Source organism: Ambystoma mexicanum, chromosome 12, assembly GCF_040938575.1.
Source record: "Ambystoma mexicanum isolate Mex_15411 chromosome 12, UKY_AmexF1_1, whole genome shotgun sequence".
In the NCBI taxonomy this organism is placed as follows: domain Eukaryota; kingdom Metazoa; phylum Chordata; class Amphibia; order Caudata; family Ambystomatidae; genus Ambystoma; species Ambystoma mexicanum.
The window spans coordinates 1,249,154,152-1,249,175,859 of NC_090936.1; the positions used below are offsets into that span (position 1 = coordinate 1,249,154,152).

Here is a 21,708-nt window from a genome sequence, read left to right on the forward strand (position 1 = left end):
CCAAGCGCAGCGAGGCCACCAAGTGGCAAATGGGCGCTATGCACGATCAATTACATTAGTATCTCATCTGCTTCGTACGTACTTTTCAAAATGTTGCGACGCCCCTTTCACCTTCAACTCTGCATTGCCCACAGACACAATGTGATTAATTGGACTGAAAGATTCCCTTTGCCCAGCACACTGATTGGATTTTAGGCCCCAGCGACTCGGGTGTCAGTGCAAATTCCGTTTTCCACAATGTTAAGAAGAAAATCATTGATTGTTCTCTACTCCCTTTCTAGGATGTGTGCTGTAGAGTGCTTCTTTGTGTTCTTTATGTGCCACCGACACCAAAGTGAGGTATTGAGTTCCAGTCTGTGTTTTCATTAACAGGTCATTGAAGGTCACTCTGATTACATCAACGATTTGGTGTTTGCCCCCAGCGGAGGGGAGGCTATTGCCAGTGTCAGTGATGATCACACCTGCAGGTAAGTGTCTCGTCATACATCCCCACTTCTCAACTTAATTCTTCTCCGCTCTGTATCCCTGTTTCGAGGGGATTGGGTCCTCCGACGTATTCCATATCTATGACATGTAATCACCACAGCTGTGCTGCTTCGGAAACTTTTTTTTTTTTTGTCTGCGTCCTGCGTCGATGCGCCGTCGTCGAGGGCCTCCTCCGACGTCTGACGTCATCCGATGTGATGAGTAGGACGCACGACGCCCGTAGCCTCAGTTCCGTTTTTTCCGCGAACGTGTTGCTTCGTGAATCTCGGTTAACGCCTTGACTCTTTGGAGTTCTGTTCTTCTCGGTTCTTCGAACCTGTTCGTTTTGTGAAGTGCGGGGAGTGTGGGTCCAAGATGTCGGTGACGGACTCGCACGACGCCTGCCTCTGGTGCCTCGGGGAGGCCCACCACACGGATGACTTTATCGACTGCCAGTCGCTCACGTCCAAAGCCTTACGCGAACGTAAGAAGAAGTTGTCGTTAGGTCGGGTGTCCAAGCCCAGGAAGTCGAAGTCTGCGGGGCTTTCGACGGATGATTCGAGGGGTGACTCTCAGCGTCATCGTCGGAGGTCTGGTGGGTCTCCTTCCAGGAGTCGGTCTTGCCACTCCTCTGCCTCTCTTCCGAGGACTCCGCCCTTCGGCGGGTCGCTTATCCCACCTTTGGCAATGCTGTCCTTTGCTCCGCAATTTGATTGGGCATTCTAAATTTTGATTCTAAATTCTTTCCCTCCTCCTTGCATTGGTACTGCTTTGGGACTCTGTCATAGATACGGAATATGTCGGAGGACCCAATCCCCCCGAAGAACAAGTTACTCTCTTACCTGGTAACGTTCTTTCGATGGGATGGTCAGACGACATATTCCATATCGCTCCCGCCCTGCCTTCCACGCGGAAGAATTTCTTTTGCGATTGCAGCTTATGTTCCGCAAGGCTTTGTGTCTGACTGGCAGTTGACTGGTGTCACACGTTCTGGGGGAAAAAACTACAACTGAGGCTACGGGGGTCGTGCGTCCTACTTATCACATCGGATGTCGGAGGAGGCCCGCGACGACGGCGCATCGACGTCATCGACGCAGGACGCAGACGCCGAAAAAAAAAAAGTTTCCGAAGCAGCACAGCTGTGGTGATTACATGTCATAGATATGGAATACGTCGTCGGACCATCCCATCGAAAGAACTTTACCAGGTAAGAAAGTAACTTGTTCTTTGCTGCCATATATCGATCATGCACACAAATAATCCAGGATTCTTGAAGGAGTGGTATTCTGCATGACTTACTCATGAAGTCCTCATAAGTGGCACCTTGAAGAATAGCAGTAGACTCTTTAAATTAGCACCGAAAAGGAGCCCGCAAATTGACAACCATTATAAATGCACAAACAATGAAAATGGAAGATCTACTTTCTTCCTGGCAAAACAGACACTTAAAAAATGCCAAACATTCAATAAGATCGAGGCTGGTATGTAAAAGGATAGCCCAACTCCTAAAATGGCAGCAGCAAATTAGGTTTCTGGGCATCTCGGATGGCCACATGAAGTGTTGAGATACCCACACGCACTGACAAGATCACTTAATACACATCATTTAGACACTTAGCTCATTGTTCTTACTGTAAGCCCGCAAGCAAGTGGTTAATAACAGTAGTTAACTACATGTAGCAATCTAGCCCGCTTCAGTACAGCTGAACCCCAGGGCGTATTCTCAACAAACTGAGCTATCCTGAAGGCTACTTTTTTTTTATAAAACAAATGAATTAGAACTTAATGAAATAAGGTATTTTTGTTTCATTTAATGTAATCTATTTGCTGCTAGCACAAAAAGAACCATCTTACTGAGAACCAAACACAAATAAGTGTACCTACATTTACAATGTCAGCAAACATAAAAAATAAAACCATTTCCAGGGACACCTACCAACAGTGGCGCAATGCACACAAGTAACGAGGCAGGCTAGTGTGGCCCTGTGCACATGCACTGTGCAGAGCTAGAGGCTAATTACCCTGAATTTGCACTAGTGGGAAAGAGAGTGGGGATCTATATATTCATAATAGTGCATCAAATCCTTGTATAGAGGATACCCAAAGAATATAAGCCATTTCTCATAAAAGAAAGCAAGAGCATAAGAAAGGATATGCTTCATCCAGGTGAATAAACAAGATTAACCATTCAGTGTAGAATGGACCATACAATAGAAGTACATCCCCAACAACTGGCCTTGTGCCAATATAAACTAAATGTAATGCTAATAATAGAACATTCACACCTGTATTCCTATTGATAGAAAGGTAAGAACGAATCGGATCAGTTCGAATTAAAAGCAATCACTAACATCGAGGCTGTGAACTAGTACAGCTCATGTACAGTCACGGAAAATAAAGGCTACATCAAACTATTTCAGGAATTTGTGCAAAAATGGGCAGTGCTTTTTGTGAGAAACCAGAGGGGGTGTCACTTACTAGTCCTCGGACCTATTGCTTAGGTGGCCAGGGCACAGCCTTCGCCTTTGAATCCCGACCCTGGGGGGGGGGTGATGGACCAGTGCGGGAGGATCACCTGGGTGAGGAGTTTGCAGGGAGTGGGGGTGAGGCAGGCGATGGAGATGTGGTATTCCCCATTTGTTTTGTGCATCCAACCCCTCCTATTTTTTTAGGATCTGTCTGCTCCCCCCAGCTCTTTTCTTCACAAACAATAGGCAGAGGAAGAGGGCGACTGAGAATAACAAAACTAACCCTTATACATCGTACTGGACATGTCCCGCTAATCAGGTCAGGCAAAGTCAGGCACTTGACTTCAAGTGCATACACCTGATTCCAATTGGCTCTCCTCACACGGATAAAAGGTGGAACATAGAGACGCACTCTGAGCCAGGTGGAACACGAGTAAGAGCAGAACCTCAGTGGCGAAGGCAAACCTACTGGAGCAGGGCAATAGACCAAGGGACGAGAGCAGGGGGTCGGAAACCCCAAGAGTTCTCTACTGGAGAACATTCCATCCACAAGGCAGCGAAAGACCCGTGAAGAATGCCAGATCCCAAGACTGCATTGTGTTTCAAGGACACCAGCGACCCTCCCGGGTGAACGGCAGAGTTGGGGAGGCGATGCCAAGCATGTGGTAATAACCGTGACTCATGAATTGGAAATCGAAATAGCAAGAAAGAACCACACACAGCCGGTGAGTTGGCAAGCGACCTAGTAGACGGGTGTACACCAGGAAAGATTGAGGTTTGCAACAATATATTACAAATGAAGGCTGCACGCGTGTGGATGAGACGTGAGGAAAGGCAGACTTGTGAATTCACTTTTAAAGTAAAGACAGCTGTGGAATCAGCGATACTGAGTAACGGAGTAGTCTGGCGAAAAGCAGTAGCCCACTCGGAGGTCTCAGTGAAAGGTGCATTGTTTGAGGCAATAAAAGTAAATGAACTGAACATTGAATTCCTTGCTGAAGTGGTCCTGCAGTGGTCTGTAAAGGAAGCCTTGCACATTCCAAAGTCTTTGACATGCGAAAAGCGGTCTGGGCCCGACAGAGGGAGACCGGTGTGAACCTTTTGTTTCATTGTTTGGGAAAGACTGGAATAAGAGCCTTTAATGGCTCTTTAATGGCTGGGGCCTCTCTCTAGAACAGCCTCCCTGCTACTCTAAAATTTGAGTAGAACCATCTTCAGTTCCGTAAGCGCCTCAAGACCTTCCTCTTTGCTCCTGCTGTCGCCCCCCTCGCCCCTGCTGATCTCTCTCTTTCTCTTTCTCTTTCTCTTTCTCTGCACCGTGCACCTAGCCACCATCTGGGTACCTGCTCACCCTGCCACCCACCCGCACTGCCTCCGGGCCACCCCTTGCACTGGGGTCTGTATCTGTACCCATACAGCCCCCAACCCCCAACTTTTTTCTTCCTGCACTTCTCAGACCTACCCTGTCTGCTGCTTAAAACACAGCACTTGCCACTTGCTGGCTGCACTACCACTGTTTGTTGCCTGTATTAGTAGTTTGTATGCTGTACCCTCTGGGACCATTACACACAACTCTGACCACAGGTATAGGAAACCCAACCTTTGGTATAAGCTTGTACTACACAGTTTTGGTAGCGTGTTGAGCAGCCAGGCTTATCTCAAGAGGGGTCAATGTGTGCTGTAGTGGAGTTACAGAGATTCACAGTTACAAGTATTAAAATAAACTCTTACACTCAAGGTTTCTTGCATAAACAATTATTAATGTTTGTATCAGTCAGTTAGAATAAGCCTTCTTCAGAAGGGAGCAATATTATAGTAACACACAAATACACTTCAGTACTGTATACTCTGTTTCTTAATTAGTAAAGACCCTTTTGGGATGGCCCACAGACACAACCTACACCCACAGGTGACTTCAATCACTGGGGTGCTGGGGACATTAATATCTTACTGTTGACATTTAGAATACTCTTAGAAGTTGGTAAAAGGCAAAGGTTATTAGAACAACAAGAGACCACAAATATTCTTAAGTAGGCAAATACTTTTGGATTCCTCAAGAAGAGTCATAAAATTCAATAGGCTAAGCCAAAGTCAATGGGCAAAAGTCTTGTATAGGATGAAGCACTTCTGGTAAGTAAATTGAAAAGAAAAGTCTTTACGCAAGTTCTTAGGTGTCTTTGATGAAAAGAAGAATCAAAGGTAGGGCCACAATCTGATTAGACTTGTGAGTTGTAGACGATGCAAGCACTCTACAGTAAGAGTTAAGTTCTCTCAGACTTTTTACAGTACCTTAGAAATTAAGAAAAAGATGCAGCTGATGACATCTGTTCCTGTGCAGCTCTGCAGATCTCGCTGTTCCTGGGCCTTAGTCGTGGGGACAAGAGGGAGGACATTGGGGGTCTCCTGCAATGCACTGGGACGGTCAAAACTTGCATCCGGCAAACTTCACTTTCAGTGGCTGTTCAGTGTTTCAGTTCCTCGCGTCTACTGCAAAAAGCAACACTGCAGTTCTTGCTGTCGAGATGAACTTTCCTTGCTTCTGGGGTCCCGCACTCTGTTGAGGGGGCTCAGGCTCAGTCAGTCCTGCTTCCTGGGAGTCTAGAAGATCTTCCAAAAGCTCTAGGCCAGCTTAAAAGCAATGCACACAATCTGCTGTTCCTCTCCCTGGCTATACTGTTTTCAGCAGCAACTCTGTGGAAATTCAACCAGCTCCGAGATGGATGTACAGGTGACTTACTTTGGAGTTGATTGGTCCCACAAGCTCAAGGGGAGAAGTCGTCCTTGCAGGGGCTTCTCTGTCGATGCGAACTTGCGTTTCAGCACTGCAGCAGGGCTTCTCTGGGCAAACCAACGGTCCAGGAGTTGCAGCAGGCGTCCTCTTCAAATTCTTCTTCGGTTCCTTCATCCAGTGGTCGACTCTGCCTTCCAAGCCAAAAGCCTCGCCTTTTATTCAGTTCTCTCCCATTCATTCCAGCCAAGCTGTCAGTCACCCAGCAGGTTGGCTGTCTTTGCCAGACAGTCAGCTGGCCAATAACTACAGAGTGCACTTGGGTCTCCTAGGAGACTAAGTACAGGGAGTTTCGGGCACCTCCCTCACTTCCTGCATACCCCAGACACCCTGCAGCCAGAGGCGGGCTTCCCTCATGAATCCCGCCAAAGGTGTGCAGTGAAAAAGTTGAAAACATTATGTGGAAAGTCATAATGTTGAGAAAAAAAAAGTTGCAATTTTTTTTTTCGAATGTTTTCTTTTTTTATTTGTTTTTTTTTTGGGTTCCGCAACAAAAAAAAGAGGTAAAACAAAAAAAGAATTAGAAAAAAGGGGGTATGGAAGGAACCCCCCATTTCGAACAAAAAATAAACAAAAAGAGACATTCGAAAGAAAAATGTCGACTTTTCTTTTTCGACATTATGACTTTCGACATAATGTAATTCGGTAATATCACTATAAACCCCCGCCAAAGGCAAAATGAAGAAAGAGACCAAACCTGGTTTGGGGCGCAAAGTAAATCTCAAGAAGGACCTTTCCACAAAGAAATGGCAAAAAAAGAAGACCAGGGACAATTTGACCAAGATGGCTCCTGTGGGTGCTTTACTGTAGCTGCAAACACAGCCTGCGGTAAATACACTCCGTGGTAGTTCAAACAAAACCACTGCAACCAGCCATTCAGTAAGATGCGATTTTGTAACACCTCGTTGCCTAGCAATGGAAGCTTTGCTTCTGATTGGCCGTGAAGAATCACCAGCTACACTTCTTGTATCCGGCACCAACACCGGAAGGTGTCAGCCGGGTCCACGCTCTAAGGACCACTTCTAAGGACAGCACGCCTGTCTTTGTCTGCTCACTATGACGAAGCAGCTACAGAGGGCAGGAGCCCCTGCTGCCAGCACTGACTCCTGGTGGTGCAGCCACGTCGTCGTGCATCTTCCACATTTTGGGGGTAAGCTCCTGATTCCAAACAAATCTGCCTTTACTGCGCATATTGTGCCATGTTAATGTTAAAGGACATTTGTACCACGCACTATCACCACCGGAGTGGTCCCCTGGCGCTCTGCCGGCTCTGAAAGAGGAGGGGAGGTTGAGTTAGTTAGGAGGAAGATAGCAGTGATGTGCTGTTTGCGGCCTCAGCCCGGTGGGTCCGTTGACTGGGCCTGGGGTGTTTGCGGTCCGTAGTCGTGTACTGTTGTGCGAGTTTGTTGTTGTTTTGTTGTTGCAATGTAGTGAAGTTTGTGCGGTTTGTTGTGCTGTAGGTTTTGATTGTGTTTGGTTTGGAGTTTGAGAGGTGTATGCAGAAGGGGAAATTGTTAGTGGAGTTGGTATCTCTATCCTAAATTGAGGCGCTGAGCTTGCGTAGTCTCCCCTGATGCGCCTCTGTCCTGATCTGGGTCCGTCTGGCATGCAAGGTTCCTTACTCCTCTGGCCCCCACCTCTATCATACTCTCTCATAGCCCCTGCTGTCCTCCCTTCATACTCCTGTGGCCAGTGCACCTGCCAATGTCAACATCTCAAGTAGTGTGGTGATTGCCAATATCTCGACAATTCCATAAAACACTGTGGTACCTGGTGGTAACTAAAGGGCGGGCGAAGACGTTGGGTGGGATTGGCTGGGGTAATTGACTCGGTCTCCGTGCGTGTCACCTGTGTTCCAGTCTATCCGGTGTCACCCTTCCAGGTGCCGACGGAGCTTCCCTGTCAGTTTGGGGGTTGTCCGTGTCCTTTCCAGTTTAGTCATCCTTTTTCCTGTTTCTGTTTTCAGTTTGAGTCTGTGGTGTTGAAGAGCCAGGTTTTTAGTGGTTTCCTGAATTTTAGGTGATCTTCAGTGTTTCTTATTTCTTTTGGGATGTTGTTCTAGGTTTTTGCAGCTAAGCGGTAGAAGGAGGTGCCACCAAGTTTTTTCTTAAGGTATGGTTTGAGTTCCAGGTGGATTTCGTTGCTTGATCGGAGGGGTCTCGTTGGTTTGTAGACTGTTTTTTTCTTTTGTAGGAATTCTGCTCCTTGTCCGCTGATTGCCCTGTGCGTTATGCACATTGTTTTGAAGGTGATGCAGTGTTTTACTGGGAGCCAGTGTAGTGTTTTTAGGGCTGGAATGGTGTGGTCTCTTCTGGATAGTTTCAGAACATTAACATATTTCCACAGTTACCCTTGCCAGGGCCTCATTTCTGCCACTATTTCACACCATCACCCCAACCAACTTCATCCTTCCTATCCAACCCAGTAACAAAACTTTATCTGCAGATGTCACCCACATCATGACTACATCTAGTCCCTCGCTTAGCCCACTCTAATGATACAGCCCTTTGCAGTACCACCCACCCCAGTTATGCCATGTCCTGTCAATGCCAGAAACCTAAGACTAGGCTCACGTTTCCCCAACCACAAAAGTGCCACAAGGATGGTCACTCAACACGCCCAGCCCACTACCAAAAAACACTGTCCAACCATTTGCCCAATAGTAGCGCCCATGCCCACTATACCACTTGCATCTACGTCCAACCCCATAACTCTGCCACCCACTATCACACCAGGATTCCCAACAAAACTGAGCATAGGAGGACCCACACCTGAATCCTCAAGGAGTCTGCTAAGGGCAGAATCCTTGATTGGGTGGCAGACCATAACTGCACAGCCTACATCACTGACATCTCACCACTAGCCTGGACCGACCACCACTTGGTATCGTTCACGCTCTCGACTTTTCGACCCCCACCCCTGCCAATCATTAGGGCCCCACCCACTCTCACAAGAAACAAAAAGAGTATTACTGTGGAGAGACTCATCCCAAACTTACTCCCCACACTAAACACACCCCATGATAACTTGAACCCAGAGACCTTGGTAGATGAATACAACAAAATCATGTCTACCTCGCTGGATCTAATCGCCCCACTTAAACTCAGACCAAGCAAGCCCAAAACCCATCTGAACAAATGGTATACACCTTTCCTCAAAAGCTTAAGACAGCAAAAAAGAAATTGTGAAGCCTCATGGAAAAAACTCCCCTCAGCAGCCAACAAACTCAAACTCGTCAAACTAAATGCCCTTTATAAAAACAAAATCTACCTTGCCAAATGAACCTCCTTTGACTCCCGCATAGCCCAAGCGAACTCAAACATGAAGTAACAATTTTCCATCCTTAAAGAAGTAGAAACCCCTATAGCACCATTAGACACCTGCTCCAAAGATAAAAACTGGTTCTCAGAAATACAAAATGCCTTAGCCAATAAGATTGCCACCCTACAAAACAAAATCTCTAGCAAAAAAGCTTCCTTGAATGACCCTATCCCTTCCACCCGGCCCGAGAAGCTCACTGTAAAGGATGCTACCCGTTTCAACTTCTCCAAAGTTACTACATTAGAAGTAGAAAAAATTATTCTGTCCCTGAAACCTTCTAGTTGTCGGGGCAATCTGTGCCCTGCACAGCTCATTAAAGATGCTGCCCGTCACCTCTCCCCTTTCATCACCAAATTAATCGACGCCTCCTTCTCCACTGGCTCCATCCCCACCAACTTAAAACAATCCTGGGTACTCCCTCTACTAAAAAAAACCCACACCTGACCCAGCCACGCCCACAAACTATAGACCCCTAACGACCGTACCATTCCTTCTAAAAAATACTGGAGAAGGTTGCCTATGTACAAATACTGAAGTATTTGGAAGAACACCACCTACTAGGAGCCAGACAATCGGGCTTCCGCCCTCAACATGGGACTGAGACTGCTCTCATCGATCTTAAAGCACAGATTGACAAGCTTAGAGACATCGGCCAAGCTGCCTTACTCCTCCTCCTAGACCTCTCTGCAGCATTTGATCTGGTCGATCACTCTGTCTTATGCACGCACCTACACACATCAGCTCACTTTTCGGCTGAGGCCATTACATGGATCAGATCATTCCTCAATGACAGAACCATGAGGGTCTTTTCACCTACAGCTGCAGCAGACCCTATACCCATCACCTGCGGCATGCCACAGGGCTCTTGTGTCTCCCTCACACTGTACAACATACTTACCAAGCTCCTTTTCAATGATTTGGATCATCTTGGTATCACCTACACAAATTATGCAGATGATACCCAGATCATCCTTCCGCTTTCAGGAGATTATGGGAAGGATTTGGCCTTGGTGAATAGGGTGTACATCATCATCCAAGCATGGATGGCCACGCACGGACTATGCCTGAATAATGATAAAACTGAACTTATCATTCTAGGCACCACTACCAGTTTAAAGAAACTAGGCCCCGCCTATTGTTCTTTCACGATTGATGGCCACAACATCAATGTAGGACAAGCGGTTAAAACACTAGGCCTTTATCTGGACTCAACCCTCTCCTTCAACAGACAGGTGAACTCTCTAGCCTCCTCTACAGTCTACACGTGCAAATTAATTTGTGCAACTAAACACTCCCTATCCGACACTAGTTGCCTGACCCTTGCCAGAGCCCCTTATACTGTCCCGCTTGGATTACTGTAACGCTCTCTATCTCGGGTGCTCCAAAGCCACCACTAGCAAACTACAAACTCTCCAGAAAAATGCTCTCAGAGCAGCACTAGGCATCTCCAAAAGAGAGCATATTACAGTACATTCCCAACAGAACCATTGGCTCTCTATTAAAGACAAAATTCTCCTAAAAAACTGCTTCTCTCATGCACAAATCCCTCAACAACGCTGCTCCCATCTATTTGATCGATAGATTTCATAGACAGACCTCACTGAGACCCATAAAATCGGCATACAAAGACTGCCTCTCGGTCCCCAATTTCAAACGTTCCACTATAGGGGGTAATAGCTTCCCAGTGAAAGCAGCTAAACTGTGGAACTCCCTTCTGCAAATTCTCAGAATGGACCTGCCTTTTCAGAATTTTCGCTCTAAGTTCGTTTTATGGCTAAAAACGTAGGCCTTTGAACATCTCCTTATTGCCAGATGTATACATTGTACTGCCTACTGCTTTTATTCACTGTGTATTTATTACCCATCTGTATATTTGTATATTTTCCAGATATTACTCCCACTTTTTACTATACATATGTATAACTTCTTTACTGTACTGATCTAACTAAGCTTCGCAATCTCTTGTAAATGTTGCACACTGGTACCCGAGGTTTTGACCGCACATTACAAATAATAAAACAACAACAACAAACAATAAACAACCCTCAGCAGACCGAAGCTCCATACAATGTGGAGTCCCACAAGGACCTTGCGTGTCACCTACACTTTATAATATTTTCACTAAGCACCTCTTTGATCGCCTGGACAACATGGGTGTCTTCTACACCAACTACGCTGATGACACCCAAGTCCTCATCCAGCTCAATGGGTGCTATAAAGAAGACACCAAGCTTCTAAACAATATCTACTTAGAAATCCAGGCCTGGATGGCCAACAATAGTTTGTGTCTCAATGACAAGACCGAGCTCCTGATTGTCGGCACCCAGGCTCACTTGAACAAAATTGACCACAGGTACGCCAACTTCATCATTGACGGTAACGCGATTAAAGTAGCCAAGGAATTTAAAACCCTGGGGTTCCACCTTGACTCAACACTGTCTCTGAAGAAGCAAGTCAGCTCTGTAGCAGCAGCCACTGCATACACCAATAAGTTAAGTTACAGCTGCAAACCCTACCTGTCTACCAACAGCTGCCTAACTCTCGCTAGAGCCCTAGCGTTGTCAAAAATCAACTACTGCAACACACTCTCCTTAGGCTCCTCTGAACTTAACCTCAATAGGCTACAGGTACTTCAAAATAACTCCTTAAGAGCAGCACTCAGCCTTGCAAGAACCTGCCACATTTCTACGATCCATCGTGAGGCCAGTTGGCTTTCAGTCCGCGACAGAATCACTCCCTGCACCTTGGCAATTGCACACAAATGCCCTGCGAACACAGCCCCCAAATACCTATCAGATCAATTCTGCAAGCACCAAATTCCTCATACCACCAGATCTTCCCTCTCTCATCTTCTTGTAATACCCAGATTCCACCTAAAAACTACGGGAGGAGCCAGCTCCCCAGTTCAAGCAGCCAAATGCTGGAACTCTGCATCTCTTGCTCTCAGACAAGAACCTTCCTTCCTCACATTCAAACATGGAATAAAAAACTGGTTGATCAACAAACCTCTCCAATAAGGCTCCTCCTCCTCTGTCTTTGCGGACGCACTAGTGCTTCTTCCATATGTTCTCTAATCCCTTGCACTTACCTGTAAATGTGACTTCTTGTCTTCAGACCACCTGTAACCCCTGGTCACCCAATTTGTTTTTTTGATTCTGTTTCTATATGCATGTAACTTTAAGCTTTGTTCCAGCGCCCAGTTACCTCCGGGTTCGGTGTGCTTAATAAATATTAAACAAACAAAAAGGGTAACATAAAAATGTTACATGAGAAGCTAGACAAAGGGGATACTAGGTAACTCCTCCAGCACTCTATTGTAAGATAGGGTGTGCTGGGTCTAGCAATTACAATGGTAAGTAAAGTCAATTTCACTTTACTGCTCTTGGAAACAGTAGTTTATCCAAGAGAAGGTATTATAAACCTTTGGGAAATCTGAAAGACTTCCGTGTCACTGCACTGAAGGTGCTGTGTGACACAATGTAAAAGATGGTGCCTAATGGAGTTTGTCAGACTCCAAAACCAAAAGGTACACAGTGTTCAAAATCACAATAAAATACACGAGAGAGTGGGGAAAAGGGTAACGCTCTCTCCAGGTTAAAAAAATCATGTCCTCAAAATCCAGCAAAGTTGTTGGGGGGGTGTCTAAGGTTGAGGGAATTAGCACATTTCTGAGAATTCTCCCTAACACTCGTCCCCCCAGACTAAGGGACAGGGGGATTTAATCCATCCCTGGATGAATCTCCTTACTCCAGTCGATCATACTTTCTGGAGGGACCATCAGCATTTTGGTGATTACACCCTGACCTGTGTTAAATGGTAAAATCAAACCCCTGTAGGCTGATTGATCATCTGAACAATTTAGGATTCTCCCCCATCATCTGTATTAACCATCTCAAGGGTTGGGGTCTGTTTGAATCACAAAAGTAGATCCATTCAAGTATGGTCTAAACTTCTTCAAATACCACACAATAGCAAAACATTCACGTTCTATGGTTGCCCACCTTGTCTCGAGTTCCTTCAGTTTCCTACTGATGAAGCAGGTGGGGTGTTCCCTGCCATTCTCATCCAGCTGACTCAGAACTGCACCTATACCTGTATTGGAAGCATCTGTCTGTAGAATAAAGGATTGGTTGTAGTCAGGAACTCTTACGTCTGGAGCTTGACAAAGGGCTTGCTTAAGTTCTAGTGCACTCCACATTCCACCTGTCCTTCTTTGGGAATTTGGGTGAGGAGATTGCATTCAAGGGAGAAGCTATGGACCCATAGTTCTCAATGAAGTTCCTATAATAACCTGTGAGACCTAAGAAGGCTCTCACTTGGGTTTGAGTAGCAGGGATGGCCCAGTCTTGTACAGCTTGTACTTTGCTAGGCAATGGCCTGATTTCACCTACTCCTACCTCATGTCCAAAGTAGACCACTTTACTCTGACCAATTTGACATTTACTCACATTTATGGTCAGATGGGCCTGCTCAAGAGCCTGCAATACATATCCTAGGTGGATACATATGTTCTTTCCAAGTAGGGCTGAACACTGCAATGTCATCCAAGTATGCCATGCAGAAGTCCTCCATCCCATTCAGAACATGATTCACCATCCTTTGGAATGTAGCAGGTGCATTAGTCCAAAAGGCATAACCTTAAACTGGTAGAGGCCTCCTGGGGTTGAAAATGCAGTTTTCTCCTTGGCATGGCCTTGGCAGAGCTATTTGCCAAAAGCCTTAGTTTAGGTCAAATGTACTGAGGTACTTGGCTGAACCAAGTTTGTCCACCAGCTCATCTGTCCTTGGCAAAGGATGGGCATCAGTCTTAGTGACTGCATTTAGAGCTCTATAGTCCACACAGAATCTCAACTCCTTGGATCCTGCCTTTGGTACTAGCACAGCTGGACTAGACCATGGACTTGTAGATGGCTCTATTACCCCGAGATCAGGCATCTTGTTGACCTCTTCATTTATGTGGTTTCTTACATAGTCTGACATTCTGTAACCTCTGCTTTTAACAGGTAACAGTCACCAGTGAGAATCTCATGCTGGCCCCAAAGGGTCAAGCCTGGCTGTAACAGTCAAGAGGGACAGTTATACCATGGAGGGTCCCGAGACCCAGAGACCCACATGGTTGGGGAATGGTGGGGTCAGGAGATGGCTAATCCTGGAGAAAAATGGACAGGAAAATATAATGTGGAGTTCCAAGACGGGGACACGAGAGTAGGAACGTCACGTTTATGCGAGACGGCAGAGATGGCGACGTTCGACTCTGGCGGTCGTCAGGAAGACATGGAACCTCCGGGCGGACACACTCGAGACGTAATGCCGTGCTCATGTGAAGTAGCAGAGCAGCTGTCGTTCGACTCCGGCAGCAGTCAAAGGACCGCGAGTCCTGAGAGGCGGGGCTGCCGCGGCATGGCGGGGCCCCGGGTGCTCAGCAGTTGTAGCCCACATAAGTGCCGCGGAGCCACGGAATATGAAAAACAACTTCGTGACACAATAACAATACAGCCCAAAAACACAGGTCTCACAGAGACACACACAGTCCCTTCCAGGGAGAAATTAAGCACTTACCTGGGCAGAGGAGACTGGGACAGGGAGCGGATAGAGGTCGAGGACGAAGACAAGTTGCAATGCATCAAGGAAAAAAGGGGCGGGGCTTGGGGGAGTTTATATAGACTAGAGGAGGAAGTGAACACTGATTGGCCTGTTAAATTCTGGCTATATAAAGACAAGACTGGAAGGCAAGAAATTCTTGGTTTTGTTGCAGATCTAACCAGACAGGACATCAGGAGCTACTGAAGGCTGGTTGGTGTATGAGGACTAGGAGGAGAAGTCTTGCCAGAAGTCCTTACCCCATTCCCTGCAAGGAACAGAGAAGAAACCCAGCATAAGCACAAAGAAGGACATTTCAGAAAATAATTCTGATTGAAGCTTATTTTATTTTCACCATTTTTTTTTGTAAGTCTGAATAAAGACCCATTTTTATTTCTCTCAATACCGGCTGACTGTCTCATTGTCACACTAGCATTAATGAAAACAGAGGGGCAAACTGGTTTAACAGAGCTTTGCACTCCTCCTGTTGTTCCAGTGTCCGATCAGAAGAGAGATTAACTCCTATCTTTCCATCTAAAGGTTGTCCCCATAGAAGGTCAGTTAGAGGCTCACTCTCCTCCTCCTCTTGATCAGAGTCTAGAAGCAAAGCTCCCAGTTCTGGTCTAGAGACATAGGCCTTTAGGCGGTTGGTGTGAAAGATCCTGGGGGCCTCCTTAGGATTGCCTAAATCCACCAAATAATTGACCTCTCCACGTTTTCCCACAACCTTGAAGGGTCCTATTCATTTGTCATGTAAGGCCCTCTGCCTTGTAGGTACCATAACCAGAACTAGCTGGTCTTGAGTAAACTCAACCATGTTGGCCTTCTGGTCATGCCAATGCTTCACCAGAGCCTGACCTGCTTTCAAGTTATCTGAAGCTTCTGTCATCATGTGTGTCATTCTCCTTGGGAGAACTTGCACATAGTCAGTGACATTCACTGGCTTGGGGGAAGGAGCACTATACAACCCCTCCTTGATTAGGGCCAATGGACCTCTAACCGAATGACCACAGAGAAGCTCAAAGGGACTGAACCCAACCTCTTCCTGAGGGACTTCTTCATAAGCAAAGAGAAGGCACGGCAGTAGAAGGTCCCACTTTCTTCTAAAGGGTTCTTCTAAAGCACCTATCATGCTCTTCATAGTTCTGTTAAACCTCTCTACCAATCCATTGGTCTGGGGATGGTAGACTGTTGAGAACTTGTAGGTCACTCCACAGTTTTTCCAAATGGCCTGCATGTACTGGGACATAATGTTAGATCCCCTGTCAGAGATAACCTCATTAGGAAAACCTACTCTGTCAAAAATACCAAGTAGGGCCTTAGCCACTGCCAGAGCTGTGACAGTCCTCATAGGTATTGCTTCAGGATACCTGGTAGTATGGTCTACCACAACCAATATAAATCGGTTGCATGAAGATGTTGGAGGGTCTAAGGGACCAACAATGTCAATTCCTGCCCTCTCAAAAGGAACTCCCACCACTGGGAAAGGCACCAAAGGTTCTGCATTCTTGGATCCACTCTTGCCAGATCTGACAAGTGTGACAGCTTCTACAGAATCTATCTACATCAGACCCCATCTCGGGCCAGTAGAAATAAAGAGAAATACGTTTTGTCTTCTTAAAACTTAAGTTACCAGCCAAAGGAATCTCATTGGCTAACTGTAGAAACGGAGGACACACCTCCTGGGGCACTACAAGTCTTCTGTAGTCTCCTGGGGTAGACTCAATAGGTTCACAGTAGAGGAGGCCATCCTCCCAGTACAACCTGTGCTTCCCTGGCTCCACCTTCTGCCAGTAAAGACTGCAGCTCAGGATGGTCTTTAGGATCCAGATCTCCAACAGGGGGATGGTCTTCTTGCAGCTCTGTGTCATCAGTAGCTGACTCGACCTCTTCTGGTTGGATCTCGCACTCGGCCACAGCTGGTGGAATAGTTACAGGTGTGACTTTGGACTGTGCTATCAGGGATGGCCTGGTTTGATGCACAAGAGTGCTATCTTTCTTGTTTTTGGAGACCCTGGGATTCCCCTTTGTCCCTTTCTTTCTGGAAATTGAAGTTGGCTTTTCCTGTGGGCTGGGTGTTATAGGTTCTTCTGTAACAACTCACTGAGTCATTTAAAGTGAGCTCTCTGGACTCCTAGTCTGCTTCCTTTTACTGGGAGGCCTGGGGGTGTTTGATACAACTCCAAGAGTTGTCATTCCCCAACAGGACTCTCCCAGACACCTCACTTTGTACATTGACAGGTATTCTTATAGTATATTATTGCACTGGATGAGAGCTGGTAGTATCGGAACCATCTGGAGAGGGCCTCCAGCAAGCTTAGTGGGACCCTTGGGTGCCTTAGCAACATCCTCCGGTTTAAAAAAGGTTTCATCCACCACTGTGATGCTGGCCCCAGTGTCTCTAATGGCAGGGGTCTCCTGCGTAAAATTGTTACATTTGAAGCTAGACAAAGGGGATACTCGGTAACCTCTCCAGCACTCTATTGTAAGATAGGGTGTGCTGGGTGTAGCAATTTACAATGGTAAATAAAGTCAGTTTCACTTCACTGCTCTTGGAAACAGTAGTTTATCCCAGAGAAGGTATTTAAACCTTGGGAAATCTAAAAGACTTCCCTGTGCCACTTCACTGAAGGTGCTGTGCGACACAATGTAAAATATGATGCCTCTGGAGCTTGTCAGACCCAAAAACCAAAAGAAACACAGTGTTCAAAATCACAATAAAATACATGAGAGAGTGGGGAAAAGGGCCACAGTTACACCAGGTTAAAAAAATCAAGTGCTTAAAATCCAGCAAAGTTCTTGGGGTCTCTAAGCTGGAGGGAATTAGCACATTTCTGAGAATTCTCCCTAACAGTCTGTTTCTCCTTTGCTCCGCACTTTCCACTTCCCCCTCCTTCCATGCAGTTTTCCTCTCTCCCATGCACTTACACGTTCTCAAAGTCACTGGGTCTAGTAAGATTGTTGTTTTTTTCTCCCCTGTTCCCCTCTCTTGCCTTGTCGCGCTCTGAAACACTTGTGTACGAGCGCAATAGAAACAAAATATCATTTCAATTCAATAACGTGGAAGGCTTGGCGGGCCGCGATCCATGTTCCGTACTGTTTCAGTGTAAAGCCTGAGCCGGAGTGTCATCCTGCCTAGAGAGACTGCCTTATTCCGTGCTGTCTAAACATGGGGAGGAGAGCTGATTCAGCCACATTTATTCTTTGTCGAACACTGATTTTCCCTTTATATACATACCACCTGTACACCTTTTTTTGCACAAGAGATAGGACAGGCATCAGGTTTTGTTAGCATAGGCCATTTTGATTTGACAGACACGACTTGGACTGTTTTTTTTATTATTTGATGGTTGAGACGAATTTTATCTTTTGTGTCAGTGTCATACATGTGATTCCATGCCTCTCCTACTTTGTCTTCCGGTAGTGTTCCTTTTATGATAATGCGTTTGTAAGCTGCAACTTGTAACAAGGTCTGTCCAATCGCGAAACAAAGCTGGTGTCTTGTATTTTCAGTTTCTCATAATTTGCCATCTAGCATTTGCCAGGTCAAGATCTCCCCATTTCTCCTGCAGATGCAGTAGTGCACCCCGATATCCAGTGATTCCCAATACTGCCAGGTGTATGGAGTCATCCTGTGGCATGTCTAAAATAGAAGAGATTGCGCCCTTCACTTTACTGCAAAACCTATCTATCAAAGGGCACTCATGTAGCATATGGGGACATGTGCCTTTACGTGGTGCAGCAAGCCAGAAGGAGAACCTGGACCAGAGGACATGCATTGTTTTATGTATTTTGTTGATTTGTATAGCACACCCTGCCCAGGGGGATCTAGGCGCATTTCTTTACATGTTTACAGGTTAAATTTACAAGTTAACAATCAAAAGTTGCAAGTCTTGATGTACAGTACAGAGTATTGGCATAATAGTGGAATAGCTACAACGCAGTCCCGCTATACAAGTCTGATCAGTGAGGCAATAATGTGAAATGGTATTTACATGCGGTCGAGGGATGTGGCAAGGTCTTGCTCCGTTAGCCAAGATTTGGCTCTGTTCCTAAAAGATGAGAAACGGGTTTCAGTTCTGAGAGGGTTTGGGAGTGTATTCCAAAGTTTTGATGCAAGAACTGGGAAGCTCGACCCTCCTGCACTTTGTAATTTGAATCTCGGAATAGTCAGTGAGTGAGCTTGTGCCGATCTTAGTGGTCTGATGGTGGTGTGTGCTGTGAGGCGATTTGCGATGTACTCTGGTGCTTGTTTGGATAGACACTTCTGTGTGAGAGTGAGGGTTTTGAGTGAGATTCTAAGTGACACTGGGAGCCAGTGGAGGTTCCGTCTGGTGTCGGAAATGTGCATTTTTCTGGGGAAGTTGAGGGCTGCTCTAATAGCGTTGTTCTGTGTTACTTGAAGCTTATTGATGTTCTTTTTGCTGGTGCCCAGGTACAGAGCATTGCAATAGTCAATTTTAGACATCACAAGAGTTCTTGCAAGGGTGATGCAGTTAGAGGTAGTGATGAACGGTCTGCAGGCTGTAATAAGTTTGCACGTATAGGCTGATGCAGAGACTACCGAGTTGGTTTGTTTTGTCAGAGAGAGATTGGAATCAAGGTGGAATCCCAGCGCTTTGGTGGTGTTTGTGATCTTAATGGGAATCCCGTCAATAACAAAGACTTTAAAGGAGGAGTCCAGTTTATTAAGTCTGAAAGGAGAGCCTAGGATGAGTAACTCAGTCTTATCGGCATTTAAACATAAGCCATGAAGTGCCCTCCAGGCTTCGATGACTAAATAGATCTTGTTAAGCACCTTTAAGACAGTTGTGTAAACACTAGTGTTATCAAACGGTTTTGTTTAACTTAAAAGAAAAAGCCATTCTAGAGTTCCCTGCCTAACAAAGTATACCATAATGTGCTTGTCAATAATCAAAATAACAAACATGCTCCTCGTCCAAACCTCTCCTCTAAACTGGCCCTACCACTTAGAATGAAATATAAAAGAAAACGAGGCCGAGTGTCCAGCCTTCAGAGCCTCCAGGAATCCTACCTGGTCGCAAATCCAATGCGTATCCATAGAAAACATTTCTCCGTGATTTAACAGATCTTGTCAAAGTTCCAAAAGTTTCTCAAGTTTACAAACTAAAGTCTCAAGTTCCTGAAAGGATCAAATGTCAATAGGCGGAGGGCTACCTCCTAATCCATCTCCACCAGTTGGGTGGGTTTCTCCCCACTAGGTGCACTCCTTGATTGTCTCTGGGCTCCCCTTGAATTTGTTCTTCACTTGTGTTATTGGGCCCCTCGGGCTTCCTTGAGTTCCTCTGTCCCAATGTCTCACTTATCTCCCAGGGTATTGGTAACCGCTCTTGGTTCCCTGTAGTTTCTGTAAGCTGTTTTGCTGAGTACAATATTTGGGTTTCTCCGACTTCCATAACCCTGGAGTTCCTCTGTCCCAATGTCTCACTCATCTATCTGGGGTATGGGTAACCCCATTTGCTATGTGACTCTCCCTTCTGTGAGCCATCTGGAAGTTTCTTGAACTCCCTTGGGGTTCTCTGTTTCAATGTTTCACTCATTTCTCTGGGAAATTGATGATCCCTCTTGGCACCACTTGGGTTTCTTTGTCCCATTGGTCCTCCTGGAGTATTGGTAACCCCTCTGTCCAGGTGATACTCCTGGTTCTCCGTAGTTTCTGTAAGCCGTTTGGCTGATTATAATACTCAGATTCTTTTGGGCTCCTGTAACCCTTGTTGTTACTTGGGTCTTTCTCTTTCTCTGGGGCTTTATGCCCCTGGTATGGGGTTAGGGAAATCCTTCCTTCTTCCCCGTTTGCTCTCTAGTCTCTCTGCCCCCTCCATTATGAGCAACCCAGTTACCTCCTTTGTCGCAGTGTTTACTCCTGTGAGGTGGCAGCTTATCGATAGCAGTGGGCATCCCCACAGCTTTTTTGCATTCGTGTCTAGACACAGGCGAGTTTTGTGTTCCGGTCATCTCAGGGTTTCTCTGCTCCTTGGCTCCTTCATTGCGAGCAGAGGATTCATTCCCCCCTCGTGTTCTGGGTTCAGAGAGGTTTCTCGGGCACCAGGCCACCACGTTCTCCACGTGGTCGCGCCTCCAGATAAGGCCGACTTTGCTTGGCCTCGCCGACTCCGCACGGCTCTGTGCCCGATCAACGGCGTCTCTCCTTCTCCCGTCTTTCTCCACGCTACAGCCAGCTCCACTGTGCAGTGGGCTCTGCCCCTCTGTGACATGCTCACGTCAAAGTCTTGCCTCTGCGTATTGCTTCATCTCCTCCATTCAGGGGTGATTGCTCCTTCATTCGCGCTCCGTGACCAAAAAGAGGCGTGTTATGTATGTCCAGCTGTCAAGCCCACGGACAGACCAGCATTGTCTTGAGGCAAACATCCAAAGGCAATTTCTGTATTCTCTTGAGTCCTACAGCTGAATAAAACAACATTTGTTTCTCGGATTCCTATGTATGCAGATAGTTCTTTAGTTATAGGGAGTTCCCCATGGGAATGGAAGATTGTGTCCCCTTGAGGAGAGGCAATCCCAGTAAGGTCCTGCTTTCCCAAAACCCTAGGAAGGGGTTTGCTGCGCGGACTGACCTCTCTAGCCTCAAAGGGGAAAAAGGGGCGAGGCATTCGGATTTGTCACAATGAGCAGTCTCCAGCATTGAGCTAGCATTACAGCATTTGCTTTTTGTATACAAGTTGGATACCAATGCTCTCTGTGAAGCATGTTACAGATCAGTCTAGTGTTGGCATCTCTTGACATCGGTTTATGATTACTCTCCAAACTTCACATCAGTTTGGTGGTTCTCTTTTAAGAGGTAGCTTACGGTCGATGAGCTTCTTCTGCAACAGTGAATACGCTGGAGCGACGGCTGTCTTTTCTAACTAAATGTGTAGTGTATGGAGGACAAAGGATATTGGGATCGGTGCTGTCGTAATTGTAGGTATTTCCAAAAATCTCTTGTTAAATTCTATTTCTTTGACAAGTTCAAAGAAGTCTAAAGAGTAGGCATTGATATGCCAGAGCATGCCTTCTGTTAGGGAGAATTCTCATTTCTGTGCCAATTCCATTCTACCTTAGAGACCC

General features: G+C 46.2%; 1 protein-coding gene across 1 annotated transcript in view; it reads left to right on the forward strand.

Annotated features, from left to right (window-relative positions):
• NUP37 (nucleoporin 37) overlaps window positions 1-21,708 on the forward strand; it is a 389,676-nt gene that overhangs the window by 158,678 nt on the left and 209,290 nt on the right. The window contains exon 5 of the mRNA XM_069629932.1: window positions 373-467. Within this exon, the coding sequence (XP_069486033.1) occupies window positions 373-467 (95 nt within the window). The remainder of the gene's footprint in view (window positions 1-372; window positions 468-21,708) is intronic.